At 37.5% G+C, this 16,626-nt stretch overlaps 1 protein-coding gene across 1 annotated transcript; it reads left to right on the forward strand.

Moving 5' to 3' along the window:
• Positions 1–471: 471 nt before the first annotated feature.
• On the forward strand, positions 472–8,850 carry LOC135124445 (dual specificity protein phosphatase 23-like). The gene is made up of 2 exons (XM_064049504.1): positions 472–849; positions 8,508–8,850. Exons 1-2 carry the CDS (start codon positions 487–489, stop codon positions 8,712–8,714), a joined length of 570 nt encoding a protein of 189 aa, XP_063905574.1. The 5' UTR covers positions 472–486; the 3' UTR covers positions 8,715–8,850.
• Positions 8,851–16,626: the final 7,776 nt, after the last annotated feature.

Here is a 16,626-nt window from a genome sequence, read left to right on the forward strand (position 1 = left end):
GGGGTGTCAAGTTCCAAGTTAAAACTAATTCATAGTAAGAATTTAGTGAAACATAAATTTACTTGAATTTTAGATTGTGCCTACCTTAAAATTCTGCCTTTGGAAACATACTGCATCCTGCTGTGGTAAGCTGACGAGGGTTGGCAGTTCGGTTCCCCTATACGGTCAAAAGTTTTGCATTGTACACAACGTAGGTCCCATATCCGCTAGACGTGCATAATCATTTGAAAAAAACTGTTTGGGTCGCGTTCTGTTAGGTTCCAAGAGCGCATGTGCTCGTTTTGGCGGCAATTACAATACTTACTTATAAATCAATAAATCTGTTTCATGCCATGACTACAAATGTGAGAAATTAATCAAACGTCATCAGTTACAGTTTTTCGAAAATTCAAATAGTTACACACTGCGTTATATTTTATTGCTGATTCATTTCAACCGTCATAATAAAAACGATAACCACAACATTGCGCAACGTGTCTACACTTGATGCAATCACCTGTGGAATCCCAGCCAGCCCGACGCCTAGGAAACGTAAACGCTCGCTTGTCCACAGACAGTATTGCCAAAACCATGGGTGCACCTATAACAAATTGTCCGTGGAACTTCTCCTGGGTCGTCCCCAACGAGCTGGCAGCGATGGCATGGCCCCAGACGACCTCCAATATAGAATACCTCCTGCTGCAAGGTATACGGCATTTAGTAACTTTGTCCCCTGAGAAAATCCCTCCCGTTGCCACGTTCCCCCAGATGGGCTGGACCAGGATCGACGTGGAAGAGTTCGAAGCTCCCACTCTTCAGGACATCATGACGTTTATAGCCGTTTGCGAGGAGAGTAGGAAGAAGAATCAGGTGAGAGGAAAGCGAGTCGGTTTTAGAATCAGCTGATTATTGATTATGAAAGAAGTTTATAAATAAACTTACGAGAGTTTGGCGGGTTAGGTGTTGGTGTTATCTTGTGCTTACGCTCAATTGGCACACGTTTAGGCCTATAAATATTCATTGTGTGGAGGGAGATGGAAATGAGTGTTTGGTGTATTGGTCCTTGTTGCGATGGGTATTTCATTGAAGTTTAATGTTGTGCAGTTTTTGAACCACTGCACGTGTTTATTGTCTTTGTTTATATATATTATTTATATAAAAATATCGCATAGTTTTGTTACAAAGTTGGAATTTTCTCTTGTTTTCTATAAATAAAGCAAAATATGCTAGATCGTACGGAAAACTACAAACTTACAAATACAATGGTAATTTTTTTGTTAAGTAGATGAATCTAGCGGATAAATTAATTTTAAAACGTATTTTTCTCCTTGTAATTAAGGTTAGGGTTTTATAACAGTTAAATTGTCCCATGCAGAATCTAGTTTTTTTGACTTTGCCGTTGTGTTTTGGGACTGTAGTGAGGCCAGTTAGCACTATAGTAGTATTAGATATATGGTGCTACACTAACAAGACGAGAAATGTTAGAAACTGGTTTATCAATTCTGAATAGAGATTTCTAAAAACGAACGAAAAATTAGACAAAAAGTATTGATGACAAAATTATATGCATTGTTTGCAAATTACGCTTATCTACGAAAAGAAACTTTCTGCAATCATCAGCAATGAAAGTACGTTCCTAATCTAATTTTTCCGTTGATTACTAATCTGATTATAGATTTTTTCCACCTAGTACAGTTTTTTCAAAATATTTCTAATCAGAAAGTAGTAAACATAACGTAAATACGCGAAATAAACTATTATCATTTTCGCAATCGTAAGACATACGATTCAACTAGTTAGTCATCAAGTCATCAATCTCTTTTCTTATCATTTTATTCCGAATCTCAATAACTTAAAATAAAACAAATATTTTCTTGAAAAAAGCTGTTTACAGATAAAGTTACTCATAAATACCGGGTGACTATAAATGGTTGCGATTTTTTTGTCAGGTTGGCAGCATGTTTAAAATTTTATGATGGCATACCTAGTTGTAAAAATGAAAATTAGGGCGCCAAGTCATTTTCTCATCACGTTTGTAAGGCGCGCTAGACACGCTCTTGGCAAAATTGACAATTGTGAACTGACATATTAACATTGTTGCCAATAATTCAGAATTATCAACAAAAAATTTGCTTCAATCATCATGAGGTGAAAAATTGCAAAGCTAACAAAATTACATGAGATCAATATTTGCCACACTTTATCACCGATTCAAACAAAGAGTTTACGTTATGTTAAACGATGCCTGGATCCAAGTGATTGGTTACTTAAAACAATTAACTTTGAGAGTTTATCGTGGACTGTTTACCCCAAAAAAAACACATAATAAATAAACACAAAATGCATCGGGCGTTGCGAGGAAAACTCCTCGGTGATGTAATTTTTAACGTTGCGAGAAAATAGGACTCGGTGATGTAATCTTTAATGTTGCGAGGAAATGCCTCGGTGATGTAATTTTCTACGTTGCGAGAGAATAGGTCTAGGTGATGTAATCAATCTTTAACGTCGCGAGGAAATAGGTCTCGGTGATGTAATTTTTAACGTTGCGAGGAAATGCCTCGGTGTTGTAATGATGATAAGGAGAGAAATCTTTAATTAACCCCCCCCCCCCCGTCAGCGTCAGCCCATGATATTATGAAGTTTGTTAATTTAACTGCCGTTAATGAACTATTAGGGATCTTGTGTGAGAAGAGAAATTAAAAAGTGTTATAATGTAACACTGTAACACTTACGTATTAGCATCCAGAAACTTATTCATAATTCGTTAAACAAAAGACAATCCTGACTAAGTGAATTTCATGAAATCTCCTAGCAAGTATTTATCTAAACAAATTTAATGTCTGTTAAATTATGTTAGAACCAGTTAACGATTAAAATCCTAACATAAACTGTGAATTTACAAACAATGAATTAAATTTACACGTGTTGGCGTTGTTCAAAAATTCGCACTTTCCGATTAGAAAGCCGCAAGAATTAGCTGCGCGTGTTCGGGAAAACCGTGGCGGCGGCGTCGTCGTCGTCGTCGACGTTAAACAAATCCTTCCTTCCTTTTATTAACTATCAAGCCAACTAATTTAACCTAGCTAACTTACAGTGTCTTTTCACCATGCTTTCACTCACGAAACCAAAACAACAATGACGCAGACTACACACTACCCAAAAGCGCTAACGTGCACATGGTTGCCTATTTTTAACGATTTTTTTGATTGAATTTTTTGGTCAAATTAGAATTATTCAAATGTGATTTCGCGCCGCTGTTAATTAATTTCAACGCGAAAATTTGATTCAAATTCGGTCACCACAATTATTAGCTAGTAAACGCGAATTCAGTTTTATAAAATAATGTACTCCTGTATTTGGGCTTTATGAATCCGTCTTGTTTTGATTTATTATTATTGTAATTTTTTTATCTAAATCTTCTTGTGTTTTAGTCACAGAACAGATAGCTACCTGTGGAGGGGTGTTCTGTGTTGCTGATGAAAGTTCCGCGATTCTGTTCTGGGCGACGTTTCCAGTTTTTTGTTATTGATCAATTCAAGAACTGTACAACCCATTTTTTATCATTTATTTTACACTATACGTGTCGAAATTGGCATAGTGTCCTTGTCCAAATGTTGATCAAAACATTCAATAGGAAAACTCGCCAGAACACAGGAATAGTCTTGTACTTCATCGATGCGTTCATACAGGGTGGTTTCCAAATGTGTGCATTAAAAAAATTGATAAAGCTCACCATAAGATTTATTACATTGTATAAAATTGACGTTCGTAAGTGGTAGCAATGTCTAAAAAAATTATTTGAAATTAAGCATAAATTGTTATACACCCCACTGGAAGTGTTTCTTGACCTACCGTAACTACTATTTAATGAATGGCACGAATGATTAGGATTAAAAACCAAAAAAGTGCCGCACTGATAAGCATCGTGCAAAAACGATAAGGACCAGGCATGTATCAGTTGGTTGCCGTCGTGTGTTCGGTTAACGCCTTTGACAATGGTGAATTTTTCCAATTAAAAGCGTGTCGTCATATTATGGTAATGCTTTATGGTAAGGCTGATGGAAATTCCAGGTTAGGCCGCGAATTTGTGGATTGAGCGCTTTCCAAAGCGCGTGATACCGTGTGCGCGAACATTCACATCAGTCCAGGACCAAACATCCGTCAGAATAAAAAGTCGATCACCATGAAGCATTACCAAAATCGGTCCTTTTCAGGACCACCATTTGTTTCTACAACAAATAATCTTTCGCACTGACCTTTAACGATGTATGAATGCATGAATGAACGAATGATTGAAGCAGCAAAATGCCGGTTTTACTTTTAATTGAAATTAAAAGTGTTTACATCGTTTTTATTCGAACATTTTTCCACCTACTTTTTCTTACACTGTGATTGGTATTATCCATATTGTTTTTTCTAAATAACTGGATTTACTTAATTGTATTTCAGGGGCCATTTTTTAACACATTAAATTTGTTTGAATGTCAGTTCTTTAGAGGAATTTTTTTCTTCTTGTTACTTGAATACTTTTCTAAAATTATTGCGAGTGGAGCTTTTGTCGTATTGCAAATTTTATTGATCATGTGTCAGACCTAGAAGAGTTTTGATTTAAAACATTAAAATCTTGCCTTCATTCCCTGATACTGTTGAGATGGAGTTTTGCAAACGTCCATATTAAAACAAAAGGATAGACATTGATGATTTTCAGTTAGATCTGGTCGACTCAAGTCCAGGCAACAGTAGAAAATAAAAAATTGACAGAAAACAGATTTTTTTGAATGAATGAAGCGAAATGGACGTAGACGTATTGATAGATGTTGCAAAAAAAAAGGTTTGTAAGAAATGACGTTAAGAAGGTAGAACTTTTTTTATACATCCACACACTAAAAGTCTTTTCATGTAGAATTCAACAAAGAAAACAACAATATATATAATATACACTTTACTTGGGAAAATGTAGGACGTTTTTAGAAAATTACCTTCGGATATTGTTGAGCTTTATGGTTAATTTTGCGTGTGTAGCTCTGTGTATACGATCGGCTTTATAAAAAACGACTATTGTTACAAAGCGTTCACCCATGGAAATATTTTTAACGCTTTATTGTGAGTTTGAATCCTTACAATTTCGTAGGTGTCGTGGTCTGTTTTTTTTTTTTTTTGATAAGTCGAAACCAGCACCCAAAGATCCCCTTTTGTAGTGAACGGATAAAATTGAAAAGCCAGCGACTTCAAAGGAATACAGATCGATTAATTGTTGTTTGTTCTACTTTTATAAAAAAATATTCGCTAAAATTGTTGTCAGGGTATGCCTGAACGCTGTGTTGTGCAGAATCCACTAATTGGAAAATTTCAGTTATTTATTCATTTTGTTAGTAGTTTAGTAAAGTAGGTCCCCGTTTCCGTCTTTCTGTCTGCAGTCCATCTGTCAGTTACTAATTTGTATGCTCCTTTAATTACGCTTTTGTAATATGTCCATATTATTACGTTGAACGGTGAATAAAGTCGGCGTGGGTAAAACTCAACAATTTATTTCTAAATAACTCAAATTTACACGACTGATTACACAGCGATCATGTACAAAATAATTCCGGCGCAATTTGACTGTGCTCTCCCGAAGGTGGCCACTATTTAAACCTATGCTTCCTTCTATATGTGCGGCGATCGGGGTCTTTCTGGAATACCAGTCGCGAGTTTCGCTTCCAGGCTTTTGTGTCCGGCCGCGTCATCGACGATGAGTACATCTAGAACCCATAGGCGACGTATGGGTTTATTTCGTAATAATATTTTCATATTAACATACAAGGGTTGTCATAAAAAGAAATTTTAAGCCAAAGCGCGTTTTAGAAATGGAAAAACAATGTACTGGCATACTTTACATACTTGTTGAACGAATAACAATTATCAAACATTCATTTTTACCATTCCGACATTATATTACTTACAGGAAATAATAAACATGATTGATCCGTGTATATTTAAAATACATACTTTGATACATCTGGCATGTCTTGTGAAACACTCTCATTTATTATTTTTTCAATTACGAATAACACGCCACCAATTTATGACATTTTATTTATTTTGCCACCAACATGAAATTTTAATAACTTTAATATTGCAACGCAAATATGGCGGTGCATTATTTCGTTTATTTCATTTAATAGAAAATCCAATAAACAAATTAAATTAATAATCCAACCAACTGAATTATCATAATACCTCCACCCAAATTTCCCTGTCAGTTCGAACCCAAATAACCGAAAATAATCAAAACGTTATTGCAACTTTTTCAACACTTGTCGGTTTAATTTTACAACGATAAACTATTTAAAAGAAGATTTATTTAACAGAAATGAAAAACTTTCTAACAACGCACATAAACACGCTGATCATCAGTTTCCAACTTGTGCAATAAAAGCCAATTTATTCCCCATATTTTATCCCAAGGAGATATTTTATTGTTGTTAAGCGCACGAAAGCCGAAAAGTGCTGTAACAGCCTAATTGTTCGCAATCGAATTATCCTCATTTTTCGCAAAATACAATTCAGAATTAATTCAAGCCCTTTTTTGAAAAGTTAAGTCTCTCGGTGCACAGAGGATTAAACTAATTTAAAACAATTCCCCGAAGGTGCACACAAGAACAAAAACGTGTAATTGGTGCCGGGTTGGCTTTTATTTTGTAACTCGTTTGAAATTACCTGCGCAGATTTGAGGAGGAGTCGCTGGGTTTTTTAATTGTATTAAAGACAGCTTTTTTTCACACACAGATTCCTGTGACGATAATTTTTTATGAAAGAGGAGCATCAAGAGATGCTAAGATTCTCTTATTACAATTTTCAGATGACGTCATTGGCATTTTTGATTGAATTTTAATTGTCGTGTTGTAATCACGAAATCAATGTTAATCACGCTGTAAATCTCGAGCGAGACGTATTTAAACTGAAAAAACGATGACGTAATCAAGTTTTTGAAAGAGATGACAGATGGATTCTGACTAACGAATTGCCATGTACGTGATAACTTGAAGCGGTTTTGTAGCTAAGCTAAAAAACAGCGCGTAAATATTGGTTTTCTGGTTAACAGCTTGTCGGCTTGTATTTAGTATTTTTTGTAAAATGAAAAAATTCATTAAAATTCTATTTTGTTTCATAATGAACTAATAGTTTTTTGTTATAAAACACAACGCCTGAATATTTTAAGCGGCAGGATTTCCAATAGACGATGTTGCTTGCATACAATAAAATTTAAATGAGTTTGCAGCGACTAATGAAGGACAGTTTGATCGTAATAAGCTTCGAGTTTCACCATCCTGTACTAAACTCAGCTTCGTTAACTTTAACAACGCCAACTTTAATCTCTTTTTGCAACGAGGTTGAAACAAAAATCAAACTCACGGCAAAATAAAGCCTTTGAAAAAAAATTTGATCAAAATCATGCGTTTTTCCTTAAATAAATTAAATGCAAATTATGTCCGGTGTTCATGAATCTAGGTCATACGCAGACAAAGTCAAAGGATCCGTTAAAGTTAAAGGGGGTAAAGGCAGTTTTAAAAACCATCAACTTTAGTAAAGCATAAAAGGGCAACAATAACGAGCCGTATTCATGTTTATAAGTTATTATCATTAATTAATGGACGCCAGACAAAAGCGGGGCAATCTATTGACGTTGTGGTAACGTTAAATCAATGTGAATTTATGAAATGAAGTCTGGGAGGAACATATGGTGGGGTTATTTTGTTATAAATCGTGCCGTTTAACGTTCAGTCGAGATTAATTGCGATGAATACAACATTCCGCTTAAAAAATAAAATTACCATTACCTCTGTCATGAAAAATACGTTTTAATAACAATAAAACGACGAAGATAGGAAAGTGCGGAACTGAAAAACAAACATACTGGAAATCCCACGAAAGTTAGGTTATGATCGACATTTATGACAAGCGATGAGTAATATCATTCATCACAACAAGGCTGCAAAGTTGCTAAACCTCAAACTACTTACTTCTTAGACAGTATTCTACTTCTTAAAAAAATCTTCAGCGAAGTTTATTTCGTTTCATTTCGACCAGCGTTAATGATGTCGCTTTTTTGTCAATACCAGTCCGTCGCAAATACGTTATTGATACTACATTTTACGCCTTCGCAATACATAGGGTCTATTTTGTTCGTCAATACGATCCTGAAAACTTATAACACACAACAATTCTAAAGAATATTGATTAGTCTGGGGAATAAATTCCGAGACGTATCCTTACAAGCTCTGACAAAGCTGTAAAGAAACTCTCTCGAGAGAAATTGTACATATGTTTTTGTGCCAACTGTCAAGCAAAACACCGGTGATAAACCAGGGATAATACAGTACACCAAACAACATTTTTATTAACCCGAGTCAACAAAGACTCGACTGAAAAAACACATCATTTAACCCAGGACAACTCGATTACAAAACATCTCGATCGCGGACCACCCACCTAGATAAAGCTCTCGCGTCAAAGCAGCTCTGACGGAATCTCGTTACGCTTTTCAGGCTGTCGGTGTGCATTGTCGCATGGGAAGAGGCCGAACAGGTGTTATGGCAGCTTGCTATCTGGTCCATTTTCAGGACGTTTCACCTGAAAAAGCCATTACAACGGTGAGACTTCAGCGACCCGGATCGGTCGAAACTACTGAACAAGAACGAGCAGTCTTGCGATATCGCGACTACTTGAGAGGTACTAAACTGGCTGAAATGTAAGCCCGGGGGATGATGCTGAAAAATATGATTTGCTCTTTACGTCGAAAAATAAAATTTACGAATGTGTTTGTTCGGAACGGCCGAAGAGATGTGATGCATTTATTTATTTTTTTTCCAAATAAAGTTATGTTGGTGAGTGGGTTGTATTTGTTGTGGCGTAGAAGAAAATTCAGTTGTGAATGTAGGAGGAAAAGAGTTTTCAAGAGGAATTTAAATTGATTGGCGGACTTATTTATTATGCACGATTATGGAAGTAAGGGTATTTTAGTACACAGATTCTTTACGCTTTGTTAACTGTGTCAGGAATTGTTAATGTCCAATTTTACACTTCTATAATTTTGTTTTTGATGCTCTTGTGGCGTTTATTTGTGTTAGTCTGCCGTGGTAATTATTATTTATTCAATTATGATATTCCACACAAGATAATTCACTGTTTGTTACTGTCCCATCTGATCAGAAATTTTGTTTGTTTCTACTAATGCATATTTATTTGAATTTGCAAATATCATGTCAGCCTCTTTAGTTGATTGGAAATAGAGAGAAGTTATTTATATGGATTTATCAAAAGCTTTGGTTCGAGTAAATCAATGTATTTTATTATTTGAGCGAGTTTAGAACTTTTGGAATTTATGATGGTTTGATACTGTGGTTAAAATCCGTTAATACTAACAGAACTCAATATTGAATACTGTTCTTAGTGGTTACAATTCTTAGTTGTTTCACACTAATAGTGGTGTTAGGCAGGGATCAAATTTAGGCCTTCTTCATTTTTATTTTTTGATTTCTTTTTATAATTGTACGGAATTTTGAGACGTAAAAGTCATTGTTCGCTAGAAGAAATGTGTCTGAACCAATATTCTAGCAATAATTACTTAGCGGGCAGGATCTGTGTTTCTCAACGAATTAAATTTATTAGTGCCAAGGTTAGTCCCTAGATTACACAACAGACGCTGTAATAACCCCCTGCAGTCAGGCTATACAATCATAATAATTGTACAAGCTAGTTTATATGAAGATATTTTTTACACTAATTGTGTCTCCTACAATTTCAAAAAGAGAGTATTAACTTATATAGATAGTGGTGTTTTAATATAAATTTTATTATGTGTACCAGTTAGTGTTTCCAATTGGGCTGTAACCCCTGTTTGACAATAAAAATGATTTCTTGTTATTATTATTGTAATTATTAATACTAATAATTACCTAACATTTAAGGTATCATCTCATTTTTGTGTAGTAAAGGTAAGTACTGTTGCGGCCCCCCAAAAGTACACGTTTTTTTCTTGTCACGGATTTTTTTTGAATTTTTAAGTTAATGTAAGCCTGGCTATTACCAGTGGCGTAGCGTTCGAAAAACATTATTAAATAAATATTACTAAATTTATTTAACTGATCGATAATAAATTGATCAATGTATCAAAATATATAGAACAAATATCCATGATTAAAATCTTGAACAGGTCACCTAACTTATAGAAAAAACAAAAAAGAATTGCAGCTCCATTTGCTTCAGTTAAATTTTCTAATCTTCCACATTTGCAGGTCGAAAATTTCTAGATTTGATTTTCTTAACAATATAACCCCAAATATTCTCAATGGGGTTGAGATCAGGACTACTGCCCAGAGCAAAACGTTAATTTAATTTTCTTCAAACCATTGCTTAATTATTCGAGCAATATGTATTGGGCAATTGTCATGTTGATATGTAAAGTTATTTTCTGGATATGTTTGTAGAATTGAGGGTAACATAACGTTTTCCAGTATTTCACGATAATTTTGTGCATTAAAATTGATTTTCCAGCATTCTCCTGGACCATGCACGTCAATCAATCCCCAAGCGTTGACTGCAAAACGTCCACTGTTGTTCAACAATTCTACATACAAGGTGATTGCGAAATACATGCAAAAAAAAAATGGGGAATAGCTCACAATATGATTATGTCACTGGTAAAAATTCACGGTCCTAAGTGGTAGCAGTGTCTAGAAAAAATTATTTGAAATTAAATGTAAATTGTTATACGCGCCGCTGGTAATGTTTCGTGACCTACATAATTACTCCAATGAATAGGCAGGCGACTCGGATAAAGAACCAAAAAAGTAACTTTATCAGGCACTTTTTTAATCGCAACGTGAAAAACACGAAAAGGGCCAGTCATTATCGAGCGGTCGTTGAAATCGGTGTCTGGTCCAGTTTTCCAATGCAGAGTGTGTCGATATGGTAATTTGTGTGCGCGAACATTTGCATCAGTGGTACAGGATCTCCGAGATCGTGGTACCTTCAACCTCAAACTCACGATCGTGGTCGTGATGGGACAGAAAGAAGAAATTGGATTTTCGCAGCTTGTAGTGCATCCTACATTAAAAGAACACGGTCACATCCATACCATCAGTAGCGGCTCGTGGTCCTTTCGTTAGGTGAGGCAACAATTTCGTTTCAAAATCAGCAGGTATTAATTAACATGTTGGCAATTACTTTTGTTAAAAGACAGATTGTTTATTCGTTTTTATGAAAACAATACAAATAGCTTTGAGTCAGTAACACATCTCTATTCTATATGAGTACACTTCTCGAATAAAAAACATTTAATTGCTTCACACAAACCAACGAGAAGGTTTAAAGACTATAGAATTTGCTTTCTTAGCATTAAATATTAATTCATATGATCTAGGGCTAATTTAAATATATTAATCAATTAATTAATAAAGTTCTCCTCAAATCTGGATGAGAGGTTCTAAATCTTTGACATACAATTGTTCGTCGTAAGAAAACCGTGCTTAAATATTTAAACTTTATAAGAAATTCTGGAGATTATAGATTCTTATGTTGCTATCAGAATTGCAAAACTGACATTTTCATTGTCCTACTCTGTTCAAGTAAACTTAAAAGTTTTAATACACAACCTTGGCAATGCACATGCAGTGAACACCTTTCCTCGCGTCTAATTAATGCACAACTAAATGCACACTAAATGCATTCAGCATCCCTGTTCAGCATTGTGCAGTTTCACCGTGAGATTAAAAAATCCGATCTGATTGGCTTAAGGACGGTAGGCGTTGGTGCCTCCGCTGGCGCTTTGATAAAGCACTGATGACTATTGTCTTACTCAAAAACATATTAGCGCCACTGACTAATCATACTGAAGATATCCGTCTTTCTGAGGCATGCCTCTGTCTGAAGCTGGCCTACACGGCGGTGATCAGCGCTTATTCCTGTCGAAAGCGCGTACTTCAAAATATGTTTTATACCAAGACGCGTTTTAATAAATCACAGTGTTCCATGAAAGTTATTTGCTATATCTGTAAAATATATTTGAAGTTAACAGATATTAAAACAAAAACTAATAGTCAATTTTTCCAGGGGAGGCACTGCCTCCCCTGCCTCCCCTGACGAGCCGCCACTGCATACCATGTTGACAAAGTGCACGGTTTGGAGCCCGCTGATTGTCCACGTTGTGTAACTCACTTTTTGTCCGTTGGAACTCCATATAGTCGTCAACAAGTACGATTTCAAGAGACCATTTTCGATAAATGTGTATCGGTTGGATGAAACAATTCGTCTGTGGAAATCAACAGTGTCTAGAAATTATCGAAGAGCTTCAACAAGTGAAAGTGGCAGCCGCTACTACGGTGTTTTTTACCTATCAACAAACCTCTTGCGACGCTCTGACGCCTGTATTGCTAGTCAAGGACAACATTTTCAACATTTCTTGTAAAAAGGTAGTGGCATTCTACGAGTAAGTTGCTCGTATTTCTGTTCCAATAAACAATGGAAAATCGTTGTGACAAGGACCAAACATCCGTCAGAATCAAAATTACCAAAAAACTTTCACACTGACCTTTAACGATGAATGAGTAAATGAATGAACGAATGTTAAGCAGCAAAAAGTCGGTTTACTTTTAATTGAAACTGAAAGTGTTTAGGTCGTTTTTATTCGAACGTTTTTCCAACTCTGTTTACAAGGTGGCTCAGTGCCTTCGTATCGAGGGTGGTTCATGGAGGTTTTGCCCCATTCGATTTTTAATTTGCTTTTTCTATATTTCGGCTCTACTAGGGTGGGGGATGCCGTGGTTAAAATATTTGCATATATTTCGCAGTCACCCTGTATGTGCAGTTTCGTGGTCTATATACGCAAAGTTTCCCGTTTTTACCGCATGGAAAAGTCTTTTCATCCGTAGATATAACGTGACTCTAGGAGTCGTCTCCCTGATTCAGAAAATTACGCACGAATTACAACTTCCTGAGTTTGTGTTTGTGTCAGTAAGAAATATGTTGTTAGCAGTTAGATAATTTTTCAGATCCCAGAAAGTTAGTTTCTTCTCTGGCTTTAACCGCTGTATTAAACAGATTATGTCTTACGAAATTAATTAGGCATTATCTTCATTCTCGCTGGAAACACCAATACAATTCTTGCTGGTCGGTTGAAAATTATAATACTATTTTGCCATTTTTTTTATTTTATTTTGAAAATAAAGCTTTTACTAACACGAAGATCCACAGCCACAGCACTCAAGGACCAACCCTCCTCTAACTAGGCGACAGTTCTTGCTTTATCCGTAACCGATATATGTTGAGGCTGGATTCTGGATTCTGGATTTCTAATTTTATGAGGGCTGACTGTAGCCAGCTGGAACTTAGGGGTCGCTTTTGGGCCCACTGTACCTTCACCAAGTCCATATCAGGGTGTTTTCCCGCACCTTCAGTCCTCAAGTCACCCAACTGTTTGATTGTACTTGAGTAATGCAGAAGGTGGGAATTCGCTGATTTTTGCCATACTAGGCCAGATGTTCCCTAGTATGGATTTCCTGTAGGAGATTAGCGCTGGACATTCACGAAGAATGTGTTCAGCTGTTTCCTCTTCTTCATTGCATCCACAACAGGTTTGGTCTGTTACCACTTCTATCGTATGTAGATGTTTGTTAAACTGGTATTGTCCCGCAAGGAATCCTACCAGTTTACGCAATTTGTTCCTTGTAAGTGAGAGAAAAAATTTCGGCAACTTACGGTCTAGTGTCACTAGCTCTACTGTGCCGACAGCTGCTGAACGTCGTCCATATTTGCTCATGGCGTCTATGGGTATATTGCTTTACGAGTTCGAGTTCCAAGAATCCTGGATTTTACTGTCCATGGTTCTTGGATAATTGCTATAGTGTTTTGCATCTTGTCTAGGCGACGACACAAAACAGTCGTCGCCGTGCGACAATGCTGCATGTTAATCTGAATGAAATCTCATACCTATCTGAGGAGAAAAGAGGCTTATGTTTCAGACGTTCCCGTCTCTACTGGTACAGGCTTCATCCCCTGGGGTCTCCGCTTCTTCCATTGGGATCTGCCTTTCCTGAGTGGACGCTTCGTTCCCATAAGTTTCGGGTCGAAAGAGGACAGCATATAGTCGATCCTGCCCTCTCTCTCCCTGCTTGATTTGGCCTCATCCATCCCAAGACCAAACACTGAAGAGGCAGCCTCGGGTTTGGTCTCGTGATGGAAAAGAAGCTATTTTTAAAGCGAGGCCATTGATTCTGACCCTCCAGGTGGCGAAGTACGACCACTGCATCCGCCGGTGGTCCCGGTATCCACAGGGTTGCCCTCACCAGCCTTGGTAGCTCAGCCAAGGGGATCATGTTAAGTCGTGCGCCTTCCTACAAGGATGTTAGCGAGTGCATTGTTTGTTTGCGATTCCAGAGATATCTCCTCTTCACAGCTTATTCTTAGGATTTCCTCTGTGTACTTGATGCCCCTGAAAGTCGCTGCTGGTCTTCCCAATGCCAGGCACTGTTCAAGTTGTCTGTCCAGTGCTCCCATCAGGCCATTCTGTACCGTCTCCACCTGGTCAGCAGTCAGCTTACCAAGTGATTCTGTACATCAATTACAGCTGCACGGAGATGACTTGCAGCTACCTCCCTGTAGCTATGTTCTTTAGAGGTGGTCTCCTGCCTCCTCATCCTTTTTTGCTTTTGTGCCATCGGAGGTCTGGAGGTTGAAGACCGCACTCTCTTTTTTGACCCTGAAGTCTTTTTCACCCGGGTTGTTTAGGGTTGGCTATTGTAGCCAGCCCTTTGCCCTTGGGGTTTATCCCGGAGGAGGATGGGCCCGATCTCGGAGGGTCGGCATTCGCTGCCTCCGCTTGCAAGCGAGCCGTCTTTTTACCTCAGCCCCGCAGATTCGTTTTCTCTTAGGAGGTTGAAACCCCACAGTGGCTGGGTTTCCAGTTTGAGGTGGACCCGAAGGCGCGTGGGTTTAGTTATTTTTTATCCATATCTTGGATTTTGATTTCGTCCTTCTGCGTCTGCACCCACCACGGAGTCCAACAAGGAGACATCGAACTTCGACGCCAGGGCTACCAGAAGGATATAGCCCTCAGGGAAATTCATCCTGCAGTACGCAGCCTCAACAAATGAGGCTACTCGTGCTCAGACTACACTTCCTCCAAAGACTCACCCTGTCGGCGGTCTGACCCGACGACGCAGCCGATTGATCTGAGATGGGTTAGTCTCGACCTCCTATTTTGGTGGAAATCCAGGCCAAATAGACGTGTTGACCACCCTTGTTGACCACACTGCACCAAGGCTCTACCTCCAAGATTCCTTCATCCCACCTTACGAGTTTCCACGCACCACACAAACACCGGGGAGCTTGTCCCCGGGGTTGTCGTGACAACTCCACACCACCAGAGGTTTATTTTTTAAAATCAACGTTTTTTACTTAAATTTGCAGTTCATTAATGATATTATTTACCACCCAATTGCATAGAGGTTTCATTATGTTGAGCTCCTGTGGTCAGCGTGCTGATGCCTACATTAACACTTCTCAATACGTAATAAAATTGTCCATTCGAGGGTCAGATTTAAGACAGTATCATTCTTGGCATATTTTTCGTATATTTTCTGTAAGTAAAGTATAATATAATTCTAGCAGCAGCAACAGGTAAGTGAAACGATGTTTTAGGTTACAAAATTCAATGGAGATATTCGTTTGAAGACAGCCTGTGACAAAAGTCGTTTATTTATTTTTTTTTTTGTTAGAAGACAAATTAGTATGTAAGAAAATTGTATAAAAAGCGCCTCAGGTATTTTTGTTTGCCAAATGTAAGCTATAGAAGTATTAATAGAGTTTATTTAGTTAGAGTTCCAACACTTCCCCTCGAGTCAAAGATCGCGTGACTGTCCCTTAACAAATGACGTTGTTAGTACCGAGTTTCGGGATTCCCAATTGAGCCGGCAAAGCGAACGAACGTGTGCGTAGGAGTTCGTGTGCGAACATTTACAGCAGTGACAATACAGGCAATATTAAAAGTAAACCAGCATTAGTGGCAATAATTTACTAAAATATCAGCAAGTACAATTACGAGTGGAAGTGCAAAAAGTGCGGAGCCGTTTTTAAGTGAAACGATAACAGCGAAGCGATAGGGGAGAAAAAATCGAGGAATCAGCATAGATATCGGATAAACGTAAACACGGATAGGAGAATAACCTCCGAAGAGACGATCTGGGTTATATCCTTCCGCCGTGAAGGAAGTCAAAGACAAAGAGGTAATGAGTAGTAAAGGGACAGAAAGAAAGATAAGGGATAGAGAAGTAGAATCGCCGAAAGAGAACGAGCAGGTCTTCCAAAGAAGCAAAATAACAGTAAGATAACCTCTGCAATCGAGAGAGAAGGAAAATCAAAGAGATATAGAGATGGAGGAGGTCAAGAAGATGATCAGCGAACTTGCGACACAAATCAGAGATGATATGAGAGAAAGTAATAAACAATTATTGAATGAATGGAATACACAGCTTTAAGAAGAGCTTAAAACAATAAGAGAAGAATTAAAATAAGCAAGAGATCAAGTACAGGAGCAAAATCAAGAAATTAGAGATAAGTATGAAGAATGGAAGAGAGCTAAGGAAGAAATAGGAAAGAGAGTGGGTGGAG

Source organism: Zophobas morio, unplaced genomic scaffold (assembly GCF_036711695.1).
Source record: "Zophobas morio isolate AGI-343-1 ecotype UQ-CSIRO unplaced genomic scaffold, CSIRO_AGI_Zmor_V1 ptg000007l, whole genome shotgun sequence".
Taxonomy (NCBI): domain Eukaryota; kingdom Metazoa; phylum Arthropoda; class Insecta; order Coleoptera; family Tenebrionidae; genus Zophobas; species Zophobas morio.